At 42.6% G+C, this 14,318-nt stretch overlaps 2 protein-coding genes across 4 annotated transcripts; both read right to left on the reverse strand.

Annotated features, from left to right (window-relative positions):
- Positions 1-607: 607 nt before the first annotated feature.
- On the reverse strand, positions 608-2,941 carry LOC117750171 (serine/threonine-protein kinase pim-2-like). The gene is made up of 6 exons (XM_034561201.1): positions 2,233-2,941; positions 1,924-2,090; positions 1,574-1,831; positions 1,301-1,481; positions 1,023-1,184; positions 608-931 (listed from the first exon to the last, which is right to left on the reverse strand). Exons 1-6 carry the CDS (start codon positions 2,621-2,623, stop codon positions 840-842), a joined length of 1,251 nt encoding a protein of 416 aa, XP_034417092.1. The 5' UTR covers positions 2,624-2,941; the 3' UTR covers positions 608-839.
- An 863-nt stretch (positions 2,942-3,804) lies between these two features.
- Positions 3,805-14,200, reverse strand: stat4 (signal transducer and activator of transcription 4). Of its 3 annotated transcripts, none has more exons than XM_034561199.1 (24): positions 14,077-14,200; positions 13,858-13,986; positions 12,990-13,125; positions 10,271-10,369; positions 9,943-10,035; positions 9,774-9,852; positions 9,561-9,643; positions 9,306-9,457; positions 8,695-8,853; positions 8,248-8,340; positions 8,091-8,150; positions 7,959-7,979; positions 7,400-7,490; positions 7,264-7,308; positions 7,025-7,108; positions 6,806-6,904; positions 6,483-6,618; positions 6,311-6,363; positions 6,023-6,117; positions 5,279-5,415; positions 4,936-5,127; positions 4,793-4,838; positions 4,580-4,685; positions 3,805-4,010 (listed from the first exon to the last, which is right to left on the reverse strand). In XM_034561199.1, exons 1-24 carry the CDS (start codon positions 14,118-14,120, stop codon positions 3,987-3,989), a joined length of 2,256 nt encoding a protein of 751 aa, XP_034417090.1. In that variant the 5' UTR covers positions 14,121-14,200; the 3' UTR covers positions 3,805-3,986. The 3 variants fall into 3 exon arrangements, with proteins under 3 accessions (XP_034417090.1, XP_034417089.1, XP_034417091.1); XM_034561198.1 differs by having other exon boundaries at positions 7,400-7,493; XM_034561200.1 differs by having other exon boundaries at positions 7,400-7,493; positions 12,990-13,078; positions 14,077-14,192.
- Between the last annotated feature and the right edge of the window lie 118 nt (positions 14,201-14,318).

The following is a 14,318-nucleotide window of genomic DNA, read 5'->3' on the forward strand; positions in this document are numbered from 1 at the left end:
CAGCCTGAAAGAGCTGAGCAATAAATGAGCATTAAGAAACATCGATGCTGGTCTGTTGCCGTCATCGTGCTTCAGGAAACTCAAGTCGGCTCCTGGCCGCAGTCTGCCCATATTTTATAATAATTAGCATCGTGTATTGATCAGATATTTTTAGTCATCTTGACTTGAAATGACGGGACCGGCCCTTTATAGTAGAGATTATTTGAGGCCCGCCGACATTATGGGATGTACGGTAATGTTTCTCCTGTCCAACAGGGAAATGTAAGAGATTGAACAATCTCACGGTTTGGTCAGCGCCTCGGCTCCTGGCCGCAGTCTGCCATATTTATATTATAATTAGCTGAATACGTGATTGGCTGAATCGTGTATTGATCAGATCTTTTGAGTCATCTTGACTTGAAATGATGGGACCAGACCTTTATAGTAGCGAGATTATTTGAGGCCCGCTGCTATTAATGGATTTACGATAATGTTTCTCCTGTCCAACAGGGAAATGTAAGAGATTGAACAATCTCACGGTTTGGGCAGCGCCTCGGCTCCTGGCCATATTTATATTATATCGAGGAGAAGATCCGGATGCGACGTTCTGATTATTGTCTTCACCTTGAATTGTGCGTAAAAGCAACATGAATGAACTGACGGTAGAGAGACAGTCATATTTAAATAAGACAGCAGCAAGATGATAGGCTAACCATATCATTGTTTCCTTGTGCTTATTGAATAGAGTGGACCAGCTGATCTGCGCGGCTGGTGTTACGATGACAGCGGGTAAAAATTGATTGGCAGACGTATGAGGAATAAATAAATGAAGACGTGTGTGTGTGTTTGTGTGTGTGATGCTATCTCAGCCACGGGTGATGCTTCAGCTGGTACAGAGTGAAACGAATATCCGGGTCCGCACATAAGGACGCCTCAAAGAAATCTTTGCCATCTGTAGAGAAAGGAGAAGAATGGGTGAGGTCATGTGATCCATCGCAACGTGAACTCAAATGAACAGATTTTTGTGTTCATGTTTTTCTTACCTTTGGAAAGCCAACTGGTCTCATTCAGCTCCTGAAAGGTCATCTCCGGTGTAGATGCCGCCTTGTGTCGCATGAAGAACAGGACCATTCCGATCTGGTATACTGTCGAGGGTCCCGCTTTGTACTCCTCCCGACTGGACCACTCTGGGGGGATGTGAGTACCTAAAATATACAGACATAATAAAAAGACATTGAGGAGGAGGAAGAGCTTTGTTTCAATGTAAAAGTCCCCGATGGGTAAAGTTAATAAAGAGCAGGAGTAAAACTGGACTTCTTACCATAAAAGGTGTCAAAGGCGTCGTCTTCTTCGGCGAAGCAGCTCAGACCGAAGTCGATGACGCGAACTCGCGGCGCCTTCATGCAGGTCTCAATAAGGAGATTTTCCGGCTTGATGTCCCGGTGGAAAATGTGTTTCTCCTGCAGGTCAATGGCTACACTCACCAACTGCTTAATTATAACCTGAAAGACAAAAAAGAGAGAGTTGAGGGATCAGAGAGGATGCTTGGACATGTTTTCATGGCTGAGACTCTGAGATGACTACAGCAGCTTACCTTAGCTTCCTTTTCTTTCAAGTGGCCTCCTTTGGATTCAATGTAGTTGGAGAGGTCTACGGCCGGCATCGGTCTCTCCAGCACCAGGATCAGCTCCTCGTCCACAATGTACCAGTCCAGCAGGTCAACGTGTGCTGAATGCCGCTCTGATTCAGCCTCTAGTTTCCTTAGCACAGCGACCTCCATGGGGATATGGAGCCCATCAGTGTCTTCGTGAAGGAGGAGATTTTCGTCTATGGTAATATGCTTAATAGCGACCTAAGGGAGATACAAACAAGACTTTTTGGTTACACTTCCTGACCGTACTCTGTGTGTCTGTATGTGTGTGAAAGAACATGTGAAAAACTTACAGGAAGATTATCCTCTCTACGATAGCCAGCATACACGCATCCACATCCTCCTTCGCCAAGTTTCTTCTGCTGCCGGTACTTGGCCTTAAACATGGCTGACGAGTCTAGAACCGGTCCATCATCGGCGCTTCTCTCGCTCTGAGCCGCCTCGGGTGGGTTTCTGCTTTCTAGAGATGAGAGAAAAAACATCACAACATGAATTTACTGACGTTCACAACACGAACGAGGACAAAAACACAAGACGATCATTCGATGTCTCTTAAACCATTTATAGCAGAATAATAGTTAAAATATGGGGATATAGCTTACCAGTGTCCTCTGAGGTCGACGGCAACTCATCCTCACAGGAGATGGGGTCCAGTCTCCTGTTTTTCTCCCTCTGTACGCTTTCCCCATCTTCTATTCTTTTCCTCTTTTTTTGCCCAGGGACGGAGCTGGACGGCAACTCATCTTCACGGGGGATGGGGTCCAGGATGAGGTCCAGTCTCCTGCTTTTCTCCCTCTGTACGCTTTCCCCATCTTCTATTCTTTTCCTCTTTTTTTGCCCAGGGACGGAGCTGGACGGCAACTCATCTTCACGGGGGTTGGGGTCCAGGTGCCTGCTCTGTGGGCTTTCCCCATCTTGTGATTCTTCTCTATTCCTTCCTCCAGGGACGATGTCCTCCTCAGCGTAGAAGTGTTTTCCTAATACTTTCCCCATTACACCTGAAGACTGATGAAGACTTTTCTAACAAAAATAGTGTTTGCTGCTGGAAGGCTGGAGTTTATATATGGGAGCTGGCACCGAGCGTTCTATTGTGCCTTTTATGACGGGTTCTATGAAGTCACAGTCTGTGACGTCACAGTGTTCCGAAATATGCAAATGAGGGTTTAGAGTAAATTCTGTGTGTACAGTTTATAAATGAACATGGAGGTATCCACTTGTTGTGGACATCCCATAAACGTCGGAACATCTAACGCCCTGGTGTCTGGGTTCATAACATCACCCGTAGGCTCACACAGCTCGGGGAATTTCACCGACTCCGCTTCTCAACTCGCCGGCCAATCAGCGTTGAGATGCTCTGCCGGCGACGCGTTTGGTGTGAACGCCCATTGAGAACGGTGCTGCCACCGTGTGGTGAAAGGAGGAATTACATCTTTACATTTGTATTTATTTACTCTGACAGAGCTAGCGAGCCATAACTAACTCATTATAAGACCGAATCTCTAATGCACTTTTTGGGGTTGTACCCACATGGTTATGGTGCCATGTGGCACGCCAGGCCATGGCAGATGCATTGTGGGATTTTTTCAGCCAGAAGATCGGCGTGTCTAGAACGTAAAATGTGTGATTAGAGGGTTTAATAATACAGCAGCGGTGGTGAAAACACAAAAAAGAAAATGTATAAAAGAATGAAAAATATATTCTGGATGTAGTTTGCGGTTCATAAACATAATAATATATGTTCCTATAATAATCAATTATAAATTATACACAGAACTTCTTTCTAAAAAAATATTGGATTCTGTTATTTTAATTGTACCTGGATGATGTTTAGGAGTTATGATGTTTTGTTTTTTTAAAAATAATAAAAACTTCTGTCGGCCCATCTTGAAAACATATGAGAAGATACACTCCAACTGGTTCAGTTACACAACGCATACAACACAATTAACGCTCTCCAGGAATCACGTGGTTTCACCGCAAATGCTCGAAGGCGCGTGCTTCAAGTAAGTAGTCGTCAGATAGACGCTCGACTTCCGGCTGCTTCCAAAGTAAAAGCCCTGAACACTTCGTAAAGTTATGTGTAGACCTTGTGATGCCTGATCTTGAGCTGTAGGTGGCAGGTGAGCTAACCTTAAATATGTGAATGAATTATGATGTGAATAAAGAAGCAAGGCTTACGTCAACATAGTGCACATTACAGACACAAAATAAACATGTTTAATATGAAATAATGTCCTTATAGAAAATAGTCAACAACTCAAAACCAAGTCAATACAAATGAAATGAATGTATGAAAACCCCCTTTGGGAATGATTCAAGGCATCTTTCAGCAACGTGTTGCATGTTTCATCTCGCTTCAGTCTGAATATGGAGAGCTCATCTGTAAAACAAAAAAAAAGGGGGGGCGCGTTATAGCAGCAGAACATATAGAGGACATAACGTTAGCAGCAGGGTTTTTGCTAATGCGGTAAAAATATTAAAACCAACATAATAATGCTAATATTCTAATCTTAATAATCTTAATGCTAAAGTATTTAACCCCTGTATCATCTTTTCATATACTGGCACAACAGCGTTAGCACAAACCATTAAATGTCAAATGAATTTGCGCTTTTGTTTGTCATTTTAATGTTTATGTGTTTCATCCACAATTTTTTTGTTGTTATTGTCAACTAATCCCTTAAAAGATGGGATTTTAATAAATTACTCTTTTTGATTATGACAAGGCATTTGAAAAAAAAAAGGGTTCTCTGTGGCACTGGGGAATACAATATATACATATACATATACATATACATATATATATATATATATATATATATATATATATATATATATATATATATATATATACACATACACCCAATCTTTACTACATTGTAGTTTGTGGTCTTTCCGTGAATTAAATGAATAATAAGAAAACATAAGACGCGTTTCTTGCCAACTTACGGTCTCAATGTCAAAGCACAGCTGTTCGCTGAGCATGTCAAACTCCCTGGGAGTCATCGGCGGCTCAGGAGACTGACAAGAAATTGGCGTGGCGATTGGACGGGAGCTGAGGTGACAGAGGAAAGGGGACAATGAGAGTGAAGCTATTGCTACATCATTATCAGTAGGGCAAAAATGTATAAGAAAAAGTCAAAAGTCTTCAAATGAACTCACCGCAATTGTGAGATGGGGATGAGGGTAGACGGTATGTACGGATAGGCTGGAAATTGAACAGAGATGCAAGAGAGACTAGCGTGAGTAGCCTTAAAACAAGAAATATAAAGGAAACAAGAAGAAAAGTGTCGTTTTGCTCCTGCCTTTGCTCGGCAGGCTGTTGTAGAGAAGTCCGAAGGCCTCGTCTTTGGGGATGTCGGGGTAGAGGAACTTGAGCGGGCTCTCCGGGACGACCCCGTCCGAGATCACCTTGTAGTCTCGCATGATGTCGGCCAATGGGAGCGCGCTGAGCCGGCTCTTAGTGTACGGCTCCACGGAGTTGAACTTCACGTCTCCTGGTAGTGGGGGATGGGGGAGGGGGGGGGGGACGTCACCGTTAAGCGAAGCAGAGCGAAGAGAGAGAGAGAGAGAGAGAGAGATTTAAAGTGAAGACAACAGGCAAGAGAGCCGCTCCCATGAAATACATAAAATACACTTTGAACTCACCGTTGTGGTCGCGCTCCACCCAGGTGAACGTGATTCCTCCGAGGTGGCTCTCGCTGAAGCGTAAGAGGAATGTGCCCGACTCTCGGTCCTTCAGCAGAGCGCGCTCCATCTCTTTACTCACAAAGCCCATGATGGAGCTGCAATGGGTGGTGTGAGGGTGGGGGGGAGGGGGGGGGGGAGACGTTTTTATTCTAAACGGTAGTGTGTAGCTTTGCCTTTTGCACAACCGATTGATTGAACTTTGCTTATCAAAACCTGGATAATAATAATAATAAAATAGCATCAGAGAAAAGAAAGTCTGTAGTGTTTGTGAGTGTGTTTTTGTGCTTTCACATTTTTTTTAAAAACCTGCAAAATATGGACTTGAGCATTGTAGTTCCTGATTAACTCGTCTTTCCCCTGTCGGCGGGCTACAGTGGCTCTTTTTCCCTATAAGTGGTGCAGTTTGTCGAGCCACTCAGACAATAACTGAACAGCAATGCCACGCTGTTCAGTTATTGTTATTCGACAGACGCTTCACATCTAATATACAGTGTCCATAGTGTTTCCTGTTTTACAAGAAAATAGAAAGCACAGTTACTTCCTGGAGTCTATTGCCAGGCAACCTCACAGCGAGAACAACGTAAACAAACAATAAATAACCAAGCTAGCAAATTGCTTATTCCAAGGCTTATTTCTAAGCCAATCCGAGTGAACGATATTGATGGTCTCATCTCACGTCTCTATAAACTTAATAAAGCTTACTCCTCCTTCCAGACCGGCAGCAGGTGCTTCTTGATGAGCTCCAGGATGGAGTCCAGCCACATCCAGAAACTGAAGGACTTTCCTGGGATATTCTCCTTGAAGAGTGAACAGTCACACGGAGGAGGCACAATGAGTAACATAACATTGGGTATATAATGCAGATATGAAATGGATCAACAATACGGCGTGGGACACAGAACAAAGCGTTCTCATTGGCCACCAGATGGCACAACCACACCGGTGAGGAGACCACATTGTACTTTGTGGTACATATTGTTCAACACTTACCTTGGAGAACTTGGACCAGGACACTTGAAAGTCACTACAGGAGGCATGCTGACCTACAACAACAACACAGAAAATGCTTCTTTTAGAAATGCCCCTGAGTCTGGTACCGACCTCCAAAGACTGTCAGCTGTCGCGCCAACATTTACCCTCGAAAGCTGAAGCGCCAACTCACCGAGAAGCTTTTCTCCCAGCATGTTGAGCTGCGCCTTGTTGAGGCCTCGATCAGCAACGGTGGAGAACTGCCAGCTGAGGACCTCGGAGAGCTGGCTCCACGTGGCCCGAGGTGGGTTTCCAAAGAAGGCCAAGTTCTTATAAAGAGGAAGAAAAACACACAAGAGAGTATGAAAAACACCTGTTAATATAATGCAATAATACCATTTAACTACACAACAAACATACCTCCCTACAATGATCATACAGCTGAATCAACTGCTCACTTAAAAAGGTTCAGTTAGCTGTACCTAATAAACTGGTCAACAGAGTGCGTTAGCTCACCCTGGGCTCATCGGTCAGGAGGTTGTACCACATGACAGACGCCCAGCCTCCAGGCAGCTGGCTCACATTGGAAATGACCACCAGTGGCAGAGAAGACGTCTGGAAAGGATTCACACACACACACACACACACACACACACACACACAAACAGTCAGGGAAGTTGCACAGGCATCGCTAACAGAGAGACAAAGTCTGAGCTGCACGCTGCTTGCTCTGACCTCCAGGTCGATGGTGAGGCCCTGCACTGTGAAGCAAGCCTCAAAGCTGAGAGAGTGAAGCTCCTCCGTCACAGAGAGGAGACCCTGCGAAGGAAACAACAAACAATATCAGAATGATAATAGTATTTTCAGACAGTAGAAATGACAGTTGCAACGTGTCCTTATTGTGGGGCCACTTTACTGGTATATTAGTGGGGACACGTCCCCTATTAAAGTGTCCCCTCGTCATCATTTCTTACCTCGCTCCCCTTTGTCCCGTTGATATATTTCTTCTCTTTCAGTTGCTGTAAGATAGAAAAAAAAAAAATCAACACTTTTTGACAAACCTGTTTTTTATAAACACACACCGGAGGACCATACGCGTCATCGTCTCACCAGGTGTCTGAACTCCACTGAGAGGCAGCCGTTGGAGTAGTCCTCGATGTCCATCGCTTTAGTGTTGTTGGTCAGGATGAAGAACTGACGACTTCTGAGGAGATAAAAAGAAGGTAAAAAATCAAAGAAGCCTAATTTTTACTTGATGACTTGCAGTTTTTTTTTTAAACAAAGAAGCACAAAACAATATACTAAATATACTTTCAAATTGTACTTAAATATATTAAGTACACAAATAAATTGTTCCAAAATAGCACACTTTAAGTATACTTGTGATTAGTAGGGCTTCAAGTATGCTAAGATTAAATATACTTAGCATATTTATTTTTTAACCTGCTGTTGAAATATTAATTTATTTTTCTAAATGCGTACAATTAAGACACCGTATGAAACTTGAGCACCTTGTGCTCCTGGAGTGAAAAACTCTCTCCAGGTAAAAATATTCAATTAAAATCATTTTGAATTATTCTTTTATAACAAAATTGAGCTGAAAGACAGAAAGATTTGTTGTTACGTTTATGTCGTAAACATCAGCCGTCTGGAGGGTGTTTGTACTCACACTCTGCCCGGGGGGAGGTCCCTAGAGACACACACACACATGAATAAGGGTTAGGCATATTCATCTGGAGATTATAACTTTTAAAGATATATAGATATAATACTGCATGTACACCATAAATAAAAATCTCACTTGTCAAATGTTGTTTTCACTTTCAGCTGATAATCCACTTCTGGAAGTTTAACCAGGAGTCTGAGAGAAAATTAGGAGGAGGAGAAACATATTAAATTAATCATTACTACTAATGATTAAGAAATCATTAAAAACACATTATGTCACACAGTGATACCTGACTTTGGTGGTGAACTGTACTCCGGTCTTGATGATGAGGGGTTTCTGTGGATGCGTGGCCATGCACGGCTGCTTCTCCACCACGAAAGAGCTGAGAACAAAACCACAAGATCAACACCGTCGTCACCGCGCTCATAGCCACTGGAAAAAAAGCTCATGCATTCAACGCCGCCGGTTGGTTCCTGTGTTGTAGCACCTTAATGCATTGTGTGTAATGTGTTATCAGTGCTGAAGGTTACAGGAGGAAATCAGTGTTGTCTCATCTCCCGTGAGCAATCTGGACGTACAAAAAAAAGCTACACGACTTTTAAACTATAAAACAAAACGTGAACACCGGTTTCAAATTAAAAAGCTCTGTCATCCGTGAGATTAATTGCTTAAAACAAACACAAAAGCACCTAATTACTACTTTTTTAAGCGTATACTTTTATTTTGCATCTAATACCTCTTGATGAGGTGGTAGATGAGGTAGTTGATGCGCTCCTCCATCTGAGGCTTTTGCAGGGGAATCGGGTCACTTTCGTAGGTGACCTTCACAACCAGTTCCACCAGTTTGTCCAGCTGGTGCTTTATCTGGAAGAGGCTCTGGGCGGTCAGAGTAAACCTGAGAGGGGACAGGTGAGGTATGTTATGCTAATATGGTGTTTTATCGCCCTGTTGGTGATAATTCACACTGGACACAACAGAGCAGAGTTTGACCCAGTTTTAAAGCAGAAAAAATGAAATATGACAATATATTTACTGTATTAAATCATAAAATGGCCACAATATGTCACATGCTTAATTTAAATACCAACTTCTCTGATGATGCTACAACCAATATACGTGAATGAAATGTGTTTTGCGTGATTTCAATTTCATTTGAAACGCAAACTGGCACACAAACGCAGCGCGCTGCAGCCGTGGAAGCAAATGAAACGGATTCCAGAGGCTTCAGAGAGAGGAGCGAAAGGGGCCCGCGAAGGAAACCAGCATGACCAATATACACAGACGGAAACTCAGAATTGACTCAATTTATGGGGGGATTGGATTGAAAGTCATGGTCTCCTGTATTACCAACTCTGCAGCTGGTCCAGGCCCGTGACCAGCGGACCGCCGATCGCGGCGATCTGCTGCCTGCGCTTCCAGTCCTGCAGCTCGGGGTTGAGCTGAGAGGTCATCAGGTCATCGATCTCCTTGATCACAACGCCCATCTTTGATAAGATCTCCTAAGGAAGGTGTTACAAGTTTTATATCCGGAGACCTTTCGGTAATTGCCCGACAACCTGCACACGTTCATCGGAGCTTTGCGCGATGACACAAAATGCGTACCTTCCTTTTAAAGTCGAGCCTGTTGAGCATTTCCTGCAGTCTTGTTATTTCCTGTTTCATCACCTCGGGGTTCCGTGGAGCGTCTGTCGACACGCACACACACACACACACACACACACACACGACCACAACACACAGTTTTATATTCATGTGGCGTGCGTATTAGAATAGAATGTGTGTGTGCACAACGTCGCACACAAATGGGGGCCGCACCTTGAGACTGCAGCGTCTTGTAGCGGAAATCGAAGTCCTCCTGCATGTCCCCGATGTATTTCACCGCCTGGTCCATCAACTAGACAGAGACGGACGCTGTTTTTAAAAGTTTAATTTAAATTTGGATGAATTTGTAGGCATGTTATAACGTCTTGTGCGTTTCAGTTACCTGCACGCTGGTCCTGATGATCCCAACTCTGTTGTCCATATTCTTCTGTCGCTCTGAGGCCACAGAGTTCTGCAATGATTTCTCCAGTGGACCCTGTTAGAAAATATTATTCATTTGAAACTTTTTTTCTCTTTCCTTTTAAATTTACTTTTACCACTAATCTGTATTTTATTGTGTAAACTGTATTCTTTGGTGTGTATCATACAATGTGTTGTTTTTCCTGGTAAACTACCAGCTCTGATTTCCCAGCAGAAGCAGTTTTTTTTAATTGTTATTATTAATGAACCAGAGGGACTTTCCCCTCTGAGAGATGTACCATGTGACAAACCTGTTCCTGCATGCAGGCGCTGGAGAGAATACGGCGCTCTTCCTTGAGGCAGGTGGAGATAACCCTGGCCATGAGAGCAGGATTTGTCATGTATTTCATCTGTGGAGTGACACACACACACACACACACACACACACACACACACACACACACAATGAAGGAAATAGTTTCCACAGGAATTTGTCTACTAAGATGTTTTTACTGGAAGTACTTAACAAAGGGTACATATGAGGAATGGAGCCTGAGGGTGGCAAGGGTGCTTTGGAGTACAACCAGTTTTTTTTTTACCTGTAACTGTGATTGGAATCTCGGTGAACGTTTGTTTTTGAGGGCGTGTGTTCCTCAAAACAAACCCTGAGTGCGTGCAATGATGACGTACTTTGCAGCGACTTTAATTCAAGGTACATTACAGAATGTCTTGGGGATTTTTTTTGGAGCATTCAACCCAGAGGAGAATACATGTCGGTACGACAGTTATCTATGGATGCACTTCTGTAAAAGTTGGGGGACTCGCATGAATTCAAACAAAAAAGATGGCTCCTACGTTTCCCACAATGCAACCGTAGCCTCCCTACCTGTTAAATACCCTCGTCTTTTAAACACTTTGCTCCCCTTGCGTGACGCAGTCTCCTGTCGCAAATCTCCGAGTGCGAGATAACCCCGAGGACATCACTACGACCACACCGAGATTATCATTACGAAAATATAAGATCCGACAAATTATTTGGTTCCATACGCCGACTAGACCTTGTTCATCGCAGTGTACCTGAACACGGTTATATATATATATATATATCTTATGTGACAGTTTGGAATACGCTTATAGTACAAAAAGCAACGCCTTGCGCTCATCCAGTGCATCTAAAATACCGAGCGGCCACAAACTTTCCCTCTGAACAGTGTGGTGCTTGTTTTGCTCATCAGCACAGTCAAAGACACACAAAAAAGTACCAAACATACTGCTGTGGAAAGAGGAAACTTTTTTTTTTCTCTCTTTCGCCTCCAAGTTTTTCATGCACCCTCAGTCATCGTTTCCAGAACGATGACTGAGGGTGCATCAAAACACACACACACACACACACACACACATACACGCACACACACACACACACCTACACACTCACTTGCCACTTAGCATCATCAGGCAGCAGATTAGTTTGGTGGGTATTTTCTCGGCACATCTCAGAGACAGCTTGTCGAAAACCATTGGTGCGATGACTTATTATATAATATATTGTTATGTAATTTATCATATTTGATATTTCAACCTGAGGGGTGATGAGTGATGAGACAATCAGATGAAAGGGAGATTCTAACAATCAATGATTCAAACTTAAAGCCTACTTTAACCCTAAAGCACCCATGACTACCGCACTGTAGTAACTGCTTCCTCTGAGAAGTGTTGACTTTGACACACACACACACACACACACACACATACACATTCAGACACAGGAAGCAGTGGTGTGAGCCTCGTCGGTTCATTCTGCAAAGGTTTTTATTGTCTTTTCCAGAGTAAAATGTGTGCGGAGGTTCATGAGCCAAAACTATCCAGAGATATGACTCTCCACGATATGATAACGTGACAGAAAGTGACCGAGCGCGTCTCTTTTTCCACATCAACACATCCTAACAAGCGATAATTGGAATAAATGAGTTGTTCATTCTGTGTGAAACACCGAAAAGGTTATATATATATATATCGGTACTTGCATGACCTTTCCCTCTCTTTCATTTTGACATGCGAGTTGCTGCTTTCAGGTAATGCAGGAAAAAAGAAAACCAGTTACACATTCAATGTAACTTTTTATTTTTTTTTATGTACTTCCCTTTCACCTACAGCAGACATATATATACACACCAAAAAACTACTTCTCCTTATGAAGGATGATTTATAGTTGAGTGCCGTAAATGTTGAGTATAGGGTCATAATAATATTATTTTTATAAATAAACATATCTCTACACAGAAGTGTGTAAGAAAATGCAACTGAGCCTGAAACTTTTAAAAAGCAGTTTTTAGAGGAAACCGCATTTGGATATTATTCCCCCCCCCCAAAACTGATCAGTTCAAACCGTAAACTGCATAAAATAAAATTCAGACTAGGCTTAACGGTTGCCTAGCGACAGAGTTTACCTACTCCTACTTCCTTTGCGTCGATTCTACACAACTTTGCTCTCGTGTGAGCACTTCCTGTCTTGACTCTTTGACGCTCCTGTCTGTCTATACGCTGCTTTATATATATTTATTATTATTTAGATATATTTTGCTATACACTGAGTCATTATATTTTAGAAAGATTTTCATAATTTTTTAGATACTATGTAATTATTTTTGAAATACCATGTCATTGTTTTTTAAATACTAAGTAATTACTTTGGTCATTATTTTTGACAAAGTGTATCATTATGTTGAGATGGTAAGTTATCATAATGACTTATGGGCTAATTTTTTTCCAAAGTGAAAGTAGTTCATGGCATTCCTGAAGTGTGACTTGTATGAGCATGTCAGACAATTAAATAAAATATTTGATTGGCACAAATTGGGACAATTGACAGTTGGACTACAGAGTAAAATATGAAGAAGTAGTAAAGCGACTTTTAAAGTGTTGATTAGAGTCCATCCAAAAATTAAATAAAAATACAATCCCTGTTGAAAATTGAGCGAGCAATTGCGCAATAACAACAGGACACGAAAGGGTGAAAGAAGGGTGACTCACCTGCAACTGCTGCTGTATGATTTTCATGTTGTGTCTCTGTAGGAAGTTCTGCTCCTGCGATCGCACCTGATCCAACTGGGATAGCAGGTCTGTGAACAGCACCACCGCCATTGACTCATCGTTAGCTGCTATGTCCCTGAAAAACAGACGCCGTGTGTGTGTGTGTGTGTGTGTGACGTTTAGGAGATTCAAAGCAAAGCATATGAAAAAATAAGATATTCTTATATACTGATATTATGCTTGAAAAACAGAAGAAATAGACCCCTCAATAAAGACGCTGAGAACACATTGTGTTGCGTGTTATCACCGTGTGAAGTTGGTATATGAGTGTTTACATGTCAACAGACGACTCTGCATTGTTCTCTCGTTAGAAATGTTAAAAAGTTTAAAAACTAAAAAAAAACTTTGGTTCTTTAACCATAACAGGTTAAATAGGCTTGGCTCTAATAATGTTCATCCCTGTTGTTGTTGTTTTTCACTCAGACTAACAACAAGGTTGAAGACCTCTCTTCCTCCTTCTGTTTCATGGATTGTGGAGGTCTGGATCGTCTTCTGATCATTTTCCCCTGTGAAAGGGTTTTTCCTGATCCGATGTTAGGTCAAAGGTCGGGGATGTCATATGTGTACAGATTGTAAAGCCCTCTGAGGCAAATTTGTGATTTTGGACTGTACAAAATAAACTGAATTGAATTGAATTAAAGGTTGTAAAACCAAAACAGAACGGACCTTTTTTGTGTGCGTGTGTGTAAATAGAAGAGAAAAGTGCACACACACACACACACACGCACACACGTACACACACACACACACACACACACACACACACACACACACACACACACACACTCACACACACACATGGACTCACCAATCCCGAGACTCGATCCAGCTGGACAGACCCTGACGGATGTCCATGGGGAAGTTGTCATCATACAGATAGTCCACATGTTCCAGGAGTCTGATCTCCAGCTGCTGAATCTGCTTCCACTGGCTCATCCTGCCGTGGACACACACACACACATATAAATCATCATATTACACAATGAATCTGCGGTTCAGTGATATATGTTCTCATATGTGTTGTTACCTGTGCTGTTTCTGCGCTGCTTCTCCGTCAGTCTCAGTCACCATGCGCACTTTCCCTCTTTTGACTTTCGATTTATGTTCAGGAAGCGACCTCGTTTATTCAGGGGCTGTCCTCGCACTCAGGAACCCGCCCATTCAGACACGGCACACACGCACGCACACACACGACACACACGCACGCGCAGTACCTTCGCATAAACATGGGGAGAGATGAATAAGGCTTAACTTGACAAAAGTTCTCCA

The sequence above is a fragment of the Cyclopterus lumpus genome, chromosome 21 (genome assembly GCF_009769545.1).
Source record: "Cyclopterus lumpus isolate fCycLum1 chromosome 21, fCycLum1.pri, whole genome shotgun sequence".
NCBI classification, from domain to species: domain Eukaryota; kingdom Metazoa; phylum Chordata; class Actinopteri; order Perciformes; family Cyclopteridae; genus Cyclopterus; species Cyclopterus lumpus.

Bases quoted from the DNA above. Each gene is read 5' to 3' on its own strand.
- LOC117750171 (XM_034561201.1), bottom strand. From the start codon at position 2,623: ATGGGGAAAGTATTAGGAAAACACTTCTACGCTGAGGAGGACATCGTC. The intron at 2,091-2,232 runs GTAAGCTATATC...TCTCATCTCTAG, and splicing joins GTCGACCTCAGAGGACACTG to AAAGCAGAAACCCACCCGAG. The intron at 1,185-1,300 runs GTAAGAAGTCCA...TGTATATTTTAG, and splicing joins CGCCTTTGACACCTTTTATG to GTACTCACATCCCCCCAGAG.
- stat4 (XM_034561198.1), bottom strand. From the start codon at position 14,120: ATGGTGACTGAGACTGACGGAGAAGCAGCGCAGAAACAGCACAG. The intron at 13,987-14,076 runs GTAACAACACAT...TGTCCACGGCAG, and splicing joins GCAGCGCAGAAACAGCACAG to GATGAGCCAGTGGAAGCAGA. The intron at 9,644-9,773 runs GTGCGGCCCCCA...GCGTGTCGACAG, and splicing joins CAAGACGCTGCAGTCTCAAG to ACGCTCCACGGAACCCCGAG.